At 41.8% G+C, this 14,274-nt stretch overlaps 1 protein-coding gene across 4 annotated transcripts in view; it reads left to right on the forward strand.

The window, feature by feature from the left end:
• Positions 1–11,750, forward strand: part of ARHGAP10 (Rho GTPase activating protein 10) — a 106,429-nt gene extending 94,679 nt beyond the window's left edge. For 3 of the 4 annotated variants that reach the window (XM_077934089.1, XM_028745222.2, XM_028745220.2), the window contains exon 23: positions 10,344–11,750. In XM_077934089.1, the coding sequence (XP_077790215.1) occupies positions 10,344–10,597 (254 nt within the window). In that variant the 3' untranslated portion in view covers positions 10,598–11,750. Of the gene's footprint in view, positions 1–10,338 lie in introns of all 4 variants that reach the window. The other variant, XM_028745223.2, reaches the window with a different exon arrangement.
• The last annotated feature ends 2,524 nt before the right edge of the window (positions 11,751–14,274 follow it).

Consider the following 14,274-nt stretch of genomic DNA (forward strand, 5'->3'; position numbering starts at 1 on the left):
CCTCCAAGTCCTGAGAAATGAGAAGGTGAACCATTCCTAGGTTGTTTTACCTGTATCTTTCATTTGTTTATTTAAAATATTAATTACCTTCTCTTTGTTACCAGAGAGGTAATCCAAAAGAGGGTTATAAGCTTTAATAAGAGAAGGTGCAATAAAACCTGGCTGAAAAGGAGTATCAGTCCATTTAAACCACTAAGATAATTTCTTTAACACTAGAACAATAGGTTCCAGACTAGTGTCTTGCATATGCCCAGGTAGGAAGGTGTATGCTCAACTAGTGCCTAAGATGCATGTGGGTTGGTGCTAGCTGGGTTTCAGAAGGGAAAGTGTTCAGTAACTCTCTGAGTCATGCTGCCTCCCTGTATCCAATAGGAATATAGTTGACATTGTCCTCAGCCAGCATGGATCCTCAGTAAGAGGACAAATAAAAAGGAATGACCAATTTCCCTCCACTCATATTTTGAAAGAAAGCATTGAGCTCTCCATTTTAGGTCCATGGGAGCCAATAAAATGCGCTGTTGAAAAAAAAGCTTTTTTTTATTTTTAAAAAAATCATTTTTTAAAGAAGTCATCTAAATATGGCCTGTTTCTCCCATAGTGCTCCCTACTGGCATTTATATATTATCCCAAAAATACAAGTTGGGAAAGTTTCTCATGAACCTAATCTTTTCATCACCCCAAGGCTTGGCAATATATTCTTCTCATTTTTAAAACAGGCTGTGGCGTGTAAAGAATCCAGAAAAGGGGGCACAGAGGAAGGGAGGAAAGGAATAATTTAAACCAGAAATCTGCATTAAGTCCGTTGTTTGAATTTGCAGATATGCATTTAGTTGAACAAGATGTCCCTGGATTCTGTTATTTTTGTTGCAGCGGATAGGGGGAAAATGGACTTCTCCTATCATCTCTTCTCATTTCCCCCCTTTCTTCCTATGCACCTGGCCTGCATATTTACTATTAAGAAAACATGCCTGCTGTAGATGCTCCCTGTCAAAATCTACCTTGCAGCCAGATTGTGTTTGAGTCAAGTGTGATAAAAGAGGAATTGGATAAATATATAGTTCTTCAAAGCTGTCTCTTGAAAGCAAGTTTAAATTTATTGTAAGGGTGGGGATCCTTAGCATATCTGTGAAGAACTCTTCTAGTCAAATCTGAGGACAAGACAGTCTCTTGGAGCTCGTGGTTCACAGCACAGGAATTTTCAGGCATGTCACACCTTGTGTTTATTCCTCAAAAGGGGGAAAGCGAGATGCACTAAGATCCTCTCTCTTAGGTCCTGCTGAAAGAAATACTGTAGCAGCATGGGAGTTTCCATGTGTGTCTTTATTCCCAGAACACATTGAAACCTTCAATGGCTCTGAACCACCACAGCAATGCCTTCCAGATCAGGTAGCTATCGTGGGAGTGCTTCAGAACCAGACATGCTGCCTAAACTACATGTTCACGTGTCCATAGTAATGTAATGTGAGCACTGCTGTGTAATTTCTGCCATTACTCGAGCTGTGTCTCTGGGTGAAAAAGAAGGAGAAGGGAGACAGCTTTGCTCTCCTGGGCTTCTAAAGCCTGTTTTCTGGACAGGTTCCTGGACAGGAGAAGATGACCTTCTTCTTCCCTTCAAAAATGGTTTGTCCCAGGTTTTCCTCTCGGACATTCTACGTCAGCTCAACCCAGCAGCCAAAGCTACTAGTGAAGCCTGCATTAAAAAACAGAGCATATATTGCAGCCCTTCTGCTGGTTCCACTCAGGGTCTCCTTGGACCCATTCTGTGCTGAGAATTCTTTACTTACATCAAGCTGAAAGCCTAGCCCAGTCTTGCCTGGCTGGAAGCTGTGCTAGGAGCTGCTCTGCTTCTGGACACAGTGTTGACATTTCCATTATGGTAGCTTATAGCCACTGATGAACCAATCCTCTGTGAATTTGGCAAGTCTTTTTCGGAAGGTGTCTGACCTAGTAGCCACGTCTGGTGGCAATGAATTATTCTGTAGCTTAATTATGCGTTGCGTAAAGGACTGCATTTGGTTTAATACAGAACCCCGCAGCCATTCAAGTTTCCTTGTATGGCCCTGTTGTAAGAACTCAGATCATTGAGTGTTGCAGGACCTGCACTTTGAAACTTCCCACCTATTCAGATCAAGCAGGCACCTTCACTGTACTCTTCAACGCCTGCTAAAAACATTATTGCTTAGGCAAGCCTCCCCAGATGCTTAGAAAGGTGAGGTAATTTTAATCTGTTTTAGTATTTTATGTTTTAAAGTAGGGTTGTAATCCTCCCCCCCCCCCAGTTTTATTGTTTTATCTTTTTTGTAAACCACTTTGAGGATTTTTACATTCACTGTATATATTTGATGAAGTAATAAGATGGCCCTGGATGATGATGATGTTGATAATGAATGAGTGTGTGTGTGTGTGTGTGTGTGTGTGTGTGTGTGTGTCTGTGAGAGAGAGAGAGAACGTTTCCATTTTTCCAAATACAGTACAAGCTACATGGTGCGGCACAAACCTATAAGAGCACAACAGCAACAAAACAAGAGAAGGGGTTGCTAAAAAGGGAGTGGTAAACAAAATAAAAACCTAATAAATCACGTCCAAGAGTTTTAACGTTACTTTGATTCACTGTATACGCAGTGAGTAGATACCAAGTGCTTATAAACTAGTCTTTCACACCTCTTTTTATTCTACTCATATCAGTTAATTTTTCTCTCAGGGCAATTTCCAAGACATTGGACCACCCATGCACCATTTATAAATTTTGTAGACCTCCTGCATGCCGCTCTTTATTCAAGGAGAAGGGACCCTCCAGGTGGTGATAGACTGCAGTTTCCATCAGCCAGCATAATGGGAGTTGTACTCCAACAGCAACTAGAGGGTCCACCACCTCTCAGCTTCAGGGTTTGTCCTAAACTAAAATTTCTTAGGCATGGGGAAGATGCTCCCCAGTCAGTAAATGTACAGCCCCTTTACATTTTTTCATATTCTTTTCCCCTCCTGCGTATGAGCTTCTGTGGTATGGCTTCTCCCCACATTGCGAAGTTAAGATCAGAAAACTCAGAACCACATATAAGATCAGGCTGCAGCTATTCCCACATGACCCAAGGCTTCTGATATTCCCTTCACACTATAGGAAAGGAGATGTGCTCGTAGGGTAACGCGAGAAAGATTCCCATGTGCTCTGTTCTGCACTGTTGCCAGTTCAGCAACATCCTGTTCTTCTAAGATTTCTTTCCTGGGCGTCTTGGGGTGTGACTCTGGCTCATGGTAGGGCACCTGCTTTGCATGCAGAATTCCTGTGTTCCAATCCCTCATATCTGCACTTTCAAAAATGGGTGACAAGTGATATCAAAGACTTCTGCCAAAACCCTGGAAAGCCACTGCTGCTCAGGGTAGAAAATCTAGACTACATGGACAAATTATCTGACCCTGTTATAAAGTAGCTTACCATGATACCTAGCCATTGAAGTTACTTACATTGAATGTTACCCTTTTTTGCTGTTTTAAGTTCTTTACTTTTGCTCGAGATCTTAATATCCTGAATAATTAGATGTTGTGTTCAAACTTGGCTGTCTTACATTTCTTCTGCCTCTAGTCTGGAACAAGTATGATCCTTTGCTCACTTCCCTCCATTGTGAAAACCCATTTATTGTAGGTGGTTTCAGCTTTAAAAAGCGTGGTAATTCCAAACACAGTGTAGCAGAAGTTTTCATTACTGGAGAGAATGATTAGTTAAGCTCCCATATTTACTAAATCTGTAAAACCACCTTGTTCTCGTTTGCCTTTCAACAGTCCTCTGAATAAGTCACATCCCCTCCCTTCCTGATCTCCCTCCCTATCCCCTTGTGCACTTAGACTGCGTACCAGTTCCATGGAATCAATTCAAATTCATCACTCAGTTTAAATTCCCACATGCCTTAATAAGCCCTTAAATGAAGAATTAAGATAATAATACATCATTTCTGCTGCTCTACCAATAACTTTAACTATCAAAGTGACAGTGCATCAATCAAATTGACATACTGTTAGTATCAACCATTAAAATAACTGTTAAATTAGTGTCTGACATGAGGTGCCACTTCCATTAAGGGAAATTTTATATCTTTCTTACCCCTCCCCACCTCCATTTTATTTTTCCTCTTGGCCCCCCCTCCATCTGTATTCCCCTCCCCTTCCTTTTTCATACTTTAAAGTGAGGAACCCTTAAGGTGGCTGTGGAATTAAGAGAGTTTCCCCATTCTCGCCTAACTTCTTTCCCCTCCTGCTTGAATGGGGTGGGGATGGGGGCTCAGGCTGGACTTGGCTCAAAGTGAAAAAGTGAATGGCAGAGGCTGGATACAGCAGCAGATCCAGAATCTGCTGACTGGACCTCAGAGCTGTTGGTTCAGCCTGATGCTGCAGAAGGCAAATAGCAGGCCAGGGCACTGGACAGCCTTTCAGCAACTGATTAATGGTTTTTCCCAAGCAATTTTCCCCCCAAGGACAAAACTGCTGATTCAAAGCTTACAGTAAAGAGATCGCTCTTGCTTCCTTCCTTCCTTCCTTCCTAACCTGTTTTTACCTGCTATTCTGCCTCTTTAAAGAAGAGGCTCCCATCTATGCATGCTTGTAGAGCAGGGGTGGGAAACATTTTTTCTTCTTCTTGAAAGCCACATTCCCTTCTGAGCAGTGAGCAGTGTTCCAAGGGGCATATGCAAAAGTGGGCAGAACCCATCTCTGGGAAGCTCAAGCACCTTCCAGGATCTCCCAGTGCCCATTTGTATAGCTGCTACTCGGTTTTAATACATTGTGCATACATATGCAATGTTTAAAACAGAACCAGCCACAATAATGGTGGCAACACGTATAAAGTGGAGTCTGTAGTGGTGAAGGGAGTGCAAGAAAGATCATTGCTATCCTTTCTAGCTACAGACACTTCTAAACATTGTCAAAATACTTTTAAAAGCAGCTTCTCTTCATTCATGGGTTTCTGAAAGGGGTGGAAGAACAGAGACATCTAAATAAATAACTACCATGGTTATGTGACTCTGGCTATAGGTGCCGTAGTCCTTAAATTCTTGGTAATCTGAAACCAAATGAGGTGAAAATCTATTGGAACTCTCTCACACATGCTAGATCTTGAAACTAAAAGGATTGTTTTATTAGGGTGCAAGATTGGTACATTTTGCGACAAGAACTGTTTTTGGGGGTGGAAACCACCTCAAGTATACTCTAGTTCTTGCGTCCCAGTGGAAGCTACAACAAAGACATGGCATATGTATATTTAAATTTCCTAAAAAATGAATAGCGTGCATTCCTTCTTACCTCAAGCAGCTACTGTCATCATTCCAGGGTACTACAAAAAAGAGGGAATTACCTCTTTGGTTGGCAGTCACTTTAAGATAGTTCCTGGGGAATAATAAGTATCACCTGAGAGGATCTAATGAGAGTTGTTCTTCACACCTTTTCCACTTTTTGTCTGGGAGTAAGGGGACAACCCAATGTGACAATGAGGTAACAGATAACTTAGTGAGAGTCTGGGCATCTCATTAATTATCATGTGCATCTGCGAGCTAAGTTGCCCATGCAGTTTTAATCAGGGCAATGGAGGCAGAGGAGATTTAGTCCAAGCACTACTGGCTAGTTCAGTATTCCACACAGTGCCAAGAGCAAAGGGTGCCCTCAAGATAGCTTCCCATTCATGTGTCATGAGGTGTCCACTTCATTGCTACTGCTGTCATAACTAACACTTTCACCACCATACAAGTTGTACATGCATGTGATGTGATGTGCTATGGTGCATTGTTAGCAAAAAGAAGGTCTCAGGTTCTGTCGGTGTCACCTCCACTTAGAATAGCCTCAGAGTAACTTCCTTGAGAGGCTAAAGGAAATGTGGCCCTGCAAACCCCTCTATCTGTTCCTTGGGACTCTACTCTAGCCACACGCACCCAGATCTCACCCTGCCCTGCTCCACACTCTCCTCAAGTACTTTGGAGGGTGGGGTACGTGCAACTTCTGATGGGAATGTTGCCTGCTGCACAGAGTTAAGGGAGACATTTGTAGCTCAGCCACTTTTGCTTCTGGCCTCACCCACTATTGGCATGTGGCTCCAGGTTGTCCATGAAGGAATGGATTGGGGAAAGGGTCCTCACCACTGGGCTCAAGAAAGTAGATAGATGTCAGTCAGCTGGCTCACACACATGCCCCCTTATGAGACTTTTGGAGTGTGCAACATGGGAGAAGCAAATCTAAGGAGTACTAGAATGGCGTGGGTAAGAGTGAGCATGGCAGGGGGAGAGAATGGGCATGTGTGGCGTGCATGAATGAAAGGTGACTTCGTCTCCCTGCACCACAACTGCTTTCTCTGTGATAAATATAGGGTTGATATTTATAGATTTAAAAATATACTGCCAGGAAATAGTACAGCTCACTGAAGTGAAAGGACATATTTATCTTCCCTCTGCAAATCAAAACTACACATGAAGGCAATTTGTATTTGTTTAAAAATATGTCAGTTTTGAGGGAAAGGCTGTATGTCTTAGTGAGTAGATTTTCTTTATCATGGTTAGCTGAAGGAAGATTGTTAAAACTTATATAATTATAGCTACAGAGGAGCTGATTTGTCGTGTAAGCTAAAGTGGTGCAGTCCTAAAACCATGTATTCCAGAGAGATCCCACAGACATCAAGCAGGATTATACCCTGCTTGCTTTGAAATTACTCCTGTGCCACCAATTTTAGTGGGACTAAAATAGCTTAAGTGATTCAAATGGAAGCCTAATAGACTCTGTGCAGTGCAAAGACATTTCAGTTAATGCGGCAGAAATTATGCATATAATTTGTTGCATACAGGCAGCCCCAATGCAGAAGTGTCCCCGTAAGCTCATTGATTTCAGTCTGTACGACCACACTCTCTCATGCTTTAGTCTTTATGTTGTACGAATAAAGCTGTGTTTATAAAAGAGTCCAATTCTGTTGTCATTAGCCAGATATAGTGCATAAGAGGTGCCTCATATAGGTTTGGGGTAGAGACAGATCTGTTGGGAGAACTGAGAACTGATTCTGAGAAAGTTATCATCCAAGTTGAATGTGCCATGTTTAGAATTGCCTAAATTGGACCAGTAGGCATCCAAGCAAACTCTACAGTAGCAAACTCTAGTCGACATTAGTGATTCCCTAGCTCTCTTCCCTCACTAAAACTCAGTCTTAGTATGCGGAACTGAACTTGAATGCATGCATACTCTTACCCTGGTCACCTATACCTCCTTCTGTTTCCTGTCTATTGCCTCCCCAGTTTCAAAGTTTGGTATGTTGGCATCTTACCGTAGAGACCTCTTTTTGATAGTCACTCTGTTAAGTACCATGCCCCTGGTGGTACTAGATTCAGGCAGGTAGCTGTGTTGGTCTGACGCAGTTGGAAAAAATTAAAAAATTGTCCAGTAGCACCTTAGAGACCAACTAAGTTTGTTCTGAGTATAAGCTTTCATGTGCATGCACTCTTCTTCAGAAAGCTTATACCCAGAACAAACCTGGTGATACTGTTAAACATTGATAATAGGTTCAACAGGTATGAAATGATCTGGTATAGCTTTCTTGAGTTTAAATTTACTTCTGTGGACAAGAACTATTGAAGAAGTTGTAGCTTCCATGATGAAGTAGTTTTTAAACTCTGAGCTTCAGATAATGGCTAATTCACAAGACCTCTCTTTCGCATCTATGATGGCCTTTTCTTGGGGAACATGAGCATTCTGCTCTGCAGCTGAGGACCAGTAGGGACAGAGGTGGCGCTATGGTCTAAACCACAGAGCCTAGGGCTTGCCGATTAGAAGGTTGGCAGCTCGAATCCCCGCGACGGGGTGAGCTCCTGTTGTTCGGTCCCAGCTCCTGCCAACCTAGCAGTTCGAAAGCACGTCAAAGTGCAAGTAGATAAATAGGTACCGCTCCGGCGGGAAGGTAAACAGTGTTTCCATGCGCTGCTCTAGTCATGCTGGCCACATGACCCGGAAAAACTGTCTGTGGACAAACGTCAGCTCCCTTGGCCAGTAAAGTGAGATGAGCGCCGCAACCCCAGAGTCATTCGCAACTGGACTTAACTGTCAGTGGTCCTTTACCTTTACGTTTTTATGTCGGCAGTGCAAGCATTTTCAGCCATGCAGTGAACCGGGACAAGTCTCAATGGCTTCACCACCGCATACATTTTCCAATCTCAGTGCTAAGACAAAAGCACTACATGTGGGTAAAAAAAGCTGGTTTTTTCCTTCTTTCTTTCAAAATTAAATGGCCTGTTGAACTGTAAACAATGTTGGTATATCTATTACCATCAGTTTGATCCATCGCCCTGTCACTGACAAGACTCCTGTGAGCTTTATAATACAAAATAAAGGCTGCTTAGTATAGATAAAATAGGGCCAATTATAATTTAACCTTTAAGATAATTGCTGGCAGAAGTAGTCTGTCTAATATGTTTGTATCCCGATTAATGTGTATTCACCTGTACTGTCTCGGCAATCTTAATATGTATGTCGTCGTGTGTCAGCTGCTGTGAAGGAACTTTTTAGAGACCCAGTTGCGAGGATGTGGAATCAGTCCATTTAAAACGTGTGCTTACCCTATGCAGTGAAAATTACAAAGGGTAAATGTTATGCCAATTATAGTTTTTTTAATCTTCCATTTGAGAGTGGTATTTTTCTAGGTATTCCTTTTGATATTCAAAACTTTCCATTGAGTTATGTTGTCCTCCTCCCCCGCCCCCGCCCCCAAAGTAGCATCAGTGTATATATCTATTTTGAAGCTGTATGCATCAAACATTTGTAAAGACTTTGGTGCACCTTGCCAGGTGGGAGTGATAATGGCTTCACTATCCTCCTACAAGCCATTTGTAGTAAATATCCAGTTACTGCAGTGTTTGCTGTGCTACCTATAGATTTGCGTTGGTATTGTTTGCAAAACTCTTAGTAACTTAATGTGTGGGATTATAAAAAGTGGAGGCCATCCCCAAATATCTCTGGGAGAACCAGTGAGTTCCTGGGTGGACAAAGGGTTCCTGTTTGATTCAGTATTAAAAACAAGTCCATTTGAACATTCCTATGGCATCCCCGGTATTACTGGGAATGAAGGAATATTTATTTATTTAGGTGCCTCCTGCATGAGGAAATGTTCACTTCAAGCAATTGTGGAGCAATGTAGGGACAGGTTGGGCAAAAGATTCCTTACCATGCAGGGGGCTGGACTAGATGACCCTCATGGACCCTTCCAACTCTACAATTGTGTGAAAAGATAATTAAAGAAAATCCATCCTGTGTGTGTGCTTAAATTTACTTTTCCCACATGTAATATATTCAGGGCTCATGTGTTTCAGTATTCTGCACAAACGCAGAATTGGACAGCCTCAGAATATCATACTTAAAAAATACAAATCTCTCCCTTTTGCCTGCAAAAATAGACTTGAAAGTGGAGGTAAAATCTCCCTCCTACCTCGCTAACTTTTTAAAGATATCCGCAATCATTTCTTCTCCCAAATACTGAAATTTCTTTAAATTGCCTGTTACAAGGTTTCATTGTCAGACTGGCTATTCTTGTGATCTGTTAGAAAACAAAAGACAGTGCCAATCTTATGTGAAAAAGTTGGTGAAGCTTGGTTTGGGGGGTGGGCATTTTTGAGACCCACATTCCTACTTGTGTATCTCTAATAAGCCTTTAAAGGCAGTCTTACCTCTTTGCTCTGCTTGGAGTTTCATCTTCAAATAGCAGTAGTATTAAATGGTACAAGTTCCTGTGTCTTTCCTTGCTGATGGTGGAGAAACAGCAGAATCGGATGGGGAACGCTGAGCAAATGATGGGTAGGGAAACATTGAAGCAGCCCTTTTGCTCCCACTGATCCCCAGATCCTCTGCTCAAGATTCCACCCGCTTAACATGTAGTTTGGCCCTCGTAAAGGGACCCCTGACCATTAGGTCCAGTCGTGACCAACTCTGGGGTTGCAGTTCTCATCTCGCTTTATTGGCCGAGGGAGCCGGCGTACAGCTTCTGGGTCATGTGGCCAGCATGACTAAGCCGCTTCTGGCAAACCAGAGCTGCGCACAGAAATGCCGTTTACCTTCCTGCTGGAACGGTACCTATTTATCTACTTTCACTTTGACGTGCTTTCGAACTGCTAGGTTGGCAGGATTGGCCCTCATACAAGTCTGTAATTAAATGAGCAGTAGTTCTGGGAAAAATAGAGACTCAAAAGACTCCCTCTGTCTGTTTGTGATTGTGAGTAAAAGAGTTTCATGGACTTAAGCTGCATCATTGACTTCCAGCTGTACAATTCTGTGACTTCTGTCATAAATAGTGGATTAATAGGAGTGTGTCTCTTTTCTCCCCTCTTTCAACAGTGCAGTTTTCTCGGGAACCCGGCTGGCTAGAAGGAACACTAAATGGGAAGAGAGGACTCATTCCCCAAAACTATGTCCAGTTTTTTTAGTTTTCTTCGTTGAATGCCTGGAAGGTGTACATGGTATCCATGGATTTTATGATTCAGTTGCTTCTCTTTGGCTTCACCTATTTTTAATCAGTTCAGGACCTGACAATGAGATGGAAGACCTTCATCTGTATAAAGACTTAATATTTTGCCAAATAGGAATTGCGCAGTAATTTTATATGCGGAGGGGAAAGGGTGGGTAATTTTAAAAATAGTACTTTAGGTTTGTAAAGAGTCATAATTATACATATGTATGTTTGTAAGATGAATGTTAAATCAAAAAAAGACTTGATTGTGCAGTATTTACTCCTACTCTTAACGATCTGAGACATTTGAATCTTTTCTGGTTCCGACCCAGTCCCCTGCCAGCCTGACCTACCCACCTTATTGAAAAGGTTGGGGAAATGTTGGTAGTTCAGTGTAAGCTGGTATCTTTGTGAGGGTTACAGCAGGCTACTACAGTGTTAATTGTCAATTTAGTTTTCCCTTATTTTGAAAGGGAGAAATTTAGCGGGCGGAAGCATCATTAATTTACACTCACAGGAATGAAGAATAAAATACAGCTTTCAAATGTCCACAGTGGTGCAGATAAATTTATAACAAATTATATGGCTTCACTTATGATATATTTTAAAGGCACATATATGATCCTCTGAGTTCTGTAGGTTTCCTCCTACCTTCAGCTTATTGGAATCAGGACATCTTGTTCTCTATTAATGCTGTGGAAAGTATGTTTACTGTTTTGATAATCTGTTGACGGAAGTTCACTTTTACATAGGCTCAGACTAGTAGTAGCATGCTGTTACTTTTTTCTTTCCCTTGAGACAAGTCCCAAAACTGACATGGAGGAATTGGAAGGAGAACTGCTTAACTCTTCTCCTACAACTATTTTCCTACCCCCCCCCCCCCAAGAAACCCTCCACCCTTCATCTTCAAGCAGCTGGGTGGAGGGGATTTTTTTACCAGGAAAAAAAACTGAAAGGGAAAGATTTAAGGAACCTGCTCCCAACAAGGCTGCTTTTGGATTTATTTATTTTTTAAAGTTTGATACACTTGACTACGTATCACATCTACTTTGAGTCTTAGTTGTCCATGTAACTTTGCGTACAATCAGGGATAATTTATGCACTGCTTATTTCCAACAGAATAATGGAAAGGCCGTCAACTGCCAGTTTCATATCACAGTTGATGTGAAAAGAAAGAAGCTTCACTTTACTGCAATATACTGTTCATTCATGATTGTAAGTTTTCACATGTATTATTAATTTGCTATGACCAGAGTTGTTTAAATACAACACACTTTTTTATATAAAAAGGATTTGTTTTCTTCTGCCTCCGGGTTTGATAGAGAGACGATGGAACTACTTAAACAGAAGTATTCAGATTATGCTTCCTATATCCAAACACATCACTTTGCTTGCCACGTAATTGATGACTCTCAGCCCAAAGTGCAAACTTGTGAAAAGTGTCAGGTCTGAATTGACTTTAAATGATATGACTAACAATTATATTATGGAGTAAGTATTTCTGGGCTACAATCCACTTCACCGATAATTGTCTAATAAATTTGTTAGCCTCTAGAGTACCACAAGACTCTTAGGTCTTTTGCAGCAAAAACAATAAATAGGTGATCCCTCTATTAACTGTTTTAATAGGGTGTCAGTTGAGGAACAGAAAGTGTCAGAAAGCCCAACCCCTGATTTCCCCCCTTAAAAATACTTGCATTAAATGTTTTAAAGGCCTTGGTCCCAGTCAACAGATTCCCGATTATGCCAGGAAGCTGCCTGCTGGCAGACCAGCCTAAGAACGGGCTCCTGTCATCATCAGTTTTGACAAGGGTTTTCATGTGTTTGGGGCAATTCACTTACCAACTTAAGCAGAGCAGCTATGGGTCCTAATTCAGCACCAGTTGCTATGTGTACATCCCGGAATGTATTTTTTAGCCTAGTGGTGGTATGCTTTTGCACACACATGACCTGATAGAGCAAAGAAAGCTACAAGTAGAAGAAACTTAGATTTACAGCTGCTGAGGAGACCCTACCCACCCCAAATAACAATCATTTTTATTCTGAAAAACAACAGACAGAGCCCCATTAGATCTGTTTGGCCTTCCATATACCTTGCTTACCAGATACGTATTTGTGGGAATTTAACTCCTAAACCAAAATTGGTTCACGTAGGCTGTATATCAGGCATCCCTAAATGTGGACCTCCAGATGTTTTGGGACTACAACTCCCATCATCCCTAGCTAACAGGACCAGTGGTCAGGGATGATGGGAACTGAAGTCCCAAAACAGCTGGAGGGCTGAGTTTGGGGGTGCCTGCTGTATATCTTACTGGCAGGGATTTTAATGAAATGACTTAATCAACTGTTAATCTGCTTTAAAAGTACACCTACTACTAAATAAATAGACAGTAAATATTTTACCTGTGCAAACTCCCTAATGGCAAAAAATAATAATAATCTTTTAAAAGAGCTTTGTCTACCTAAAGTTTGATTAAAAAAACACTTCACAGTTACTATACTTTCAGATTATTTTATTTAATGAGCTTTAACTGACAATCATTGTCTGTTCTTTTGCCCAGAACTATAAGGCCCTCAGAGTGTTCACAAATCATTTCCAGATGGTGCAGTTGTGATCCAATGTACTTCTACCTCCCTGGTCCAACTGGAACTCTCCCAGGCTGTGGGGCATTAATATACTTCTTTGTGTCTGAGGCTATAATCTTTGCCAGATAGCTTTAAGGTGATTCTACTTGGGAGATCATCAAGCAGTTAGGAAATGTGACCAAAAACAGTGCAGATGCTTGCGGAGTAATGTAATGGAAATCAGATTCTCTTCTTTTCCAACTGTTACAAGGGCATGGTGGGGGGAAGAGAGTGAGGCACACGTTATGGATGTAAGTCATTTCACTCTTTCTCACTACTGCTGTAAAGAATGCGCATAGCATAAACAGAATTGTACCTTGTGGCCTAGCCCTGAGTGTTCAGTGCAACCATGAAAGGGGCTGTTTGCAGAGTTTCTGCATGCTGAGAGGGACCTCTGCATGGAGAAGAAGCCTGCACATCTTCCAGAGTCGCAGTGGGATTGGATGTGGGGAGCTGTCAGCAAGCATCCTGCTGCTTCATACAATCGTATGTATGTGGGGCAGAAGGGGGGGTGCTGATTTGAAGGGGAACGTGGAAAGTTGAGATAATAGGCAACATTTTGGTGCCAACTTACTGCTTGGTCATGCTCCTTTGTGACAGTGCATAAACAACTAGGCTGAAATTATAGAGGGGGGGGGGAGAGAGAGAGGGAGGCATAGGTGATTCTTAAGTGTTTTAGGGAGGATATGTATATGTGCAGATGAAACAATCAGACGAACAGTTTTGGTTCTGACTCCAATATTATTCCTTTTACTTTTGCCACCCAAAGACTGGTGGTTAACTTTTTTGGGGGGAAATGTACATTTTGCCAGCATGAGTTAAAAAACCAGCTGAGCCCTGTACTCTTGATTTGCGAAGTGAGGCTCTGGTATTATACGGAGAGGTTGCATGGTTGTATTGCCACTTTCTGACAAGATGGTGGTCACATAGTAACTCTCCATGCCAGGTCAAAGAACATCACCCTTTCAACCAATTAATGGCTGCCTTTCTCCCGCTTTGTCCCCATGATAAAGATTGTGGGTAGCTTGACCTTCAGTATTACCTGCAAAGGCAGAATTGCTTCCTTAGCATTCCAGTGAATATTATTTTAGAAACATGGTCCAATTTTCTCTTAAACCAATGGGTGTGTAAATTATGATAATTACTTATATCAAGAAGGTCAAAAAAGTAACAGCCAGCTTTGGAGAAGTCTATTCCCA

The sequence above is a fragment of the Podarcis muralis genome, chromosome 9 (genome assembly GCF_964188315.1).
Source record: "Podarcis muralis chromosome 9, rPodMur119.hap1.1, whole genome shotgun sequence".
Taxonomy (NCBI): Eukaryota; Metazoa; Chordata; class Lepidosauria; order Squamata; family Lacertidae; genus Podarcis; species Podarcis muralis.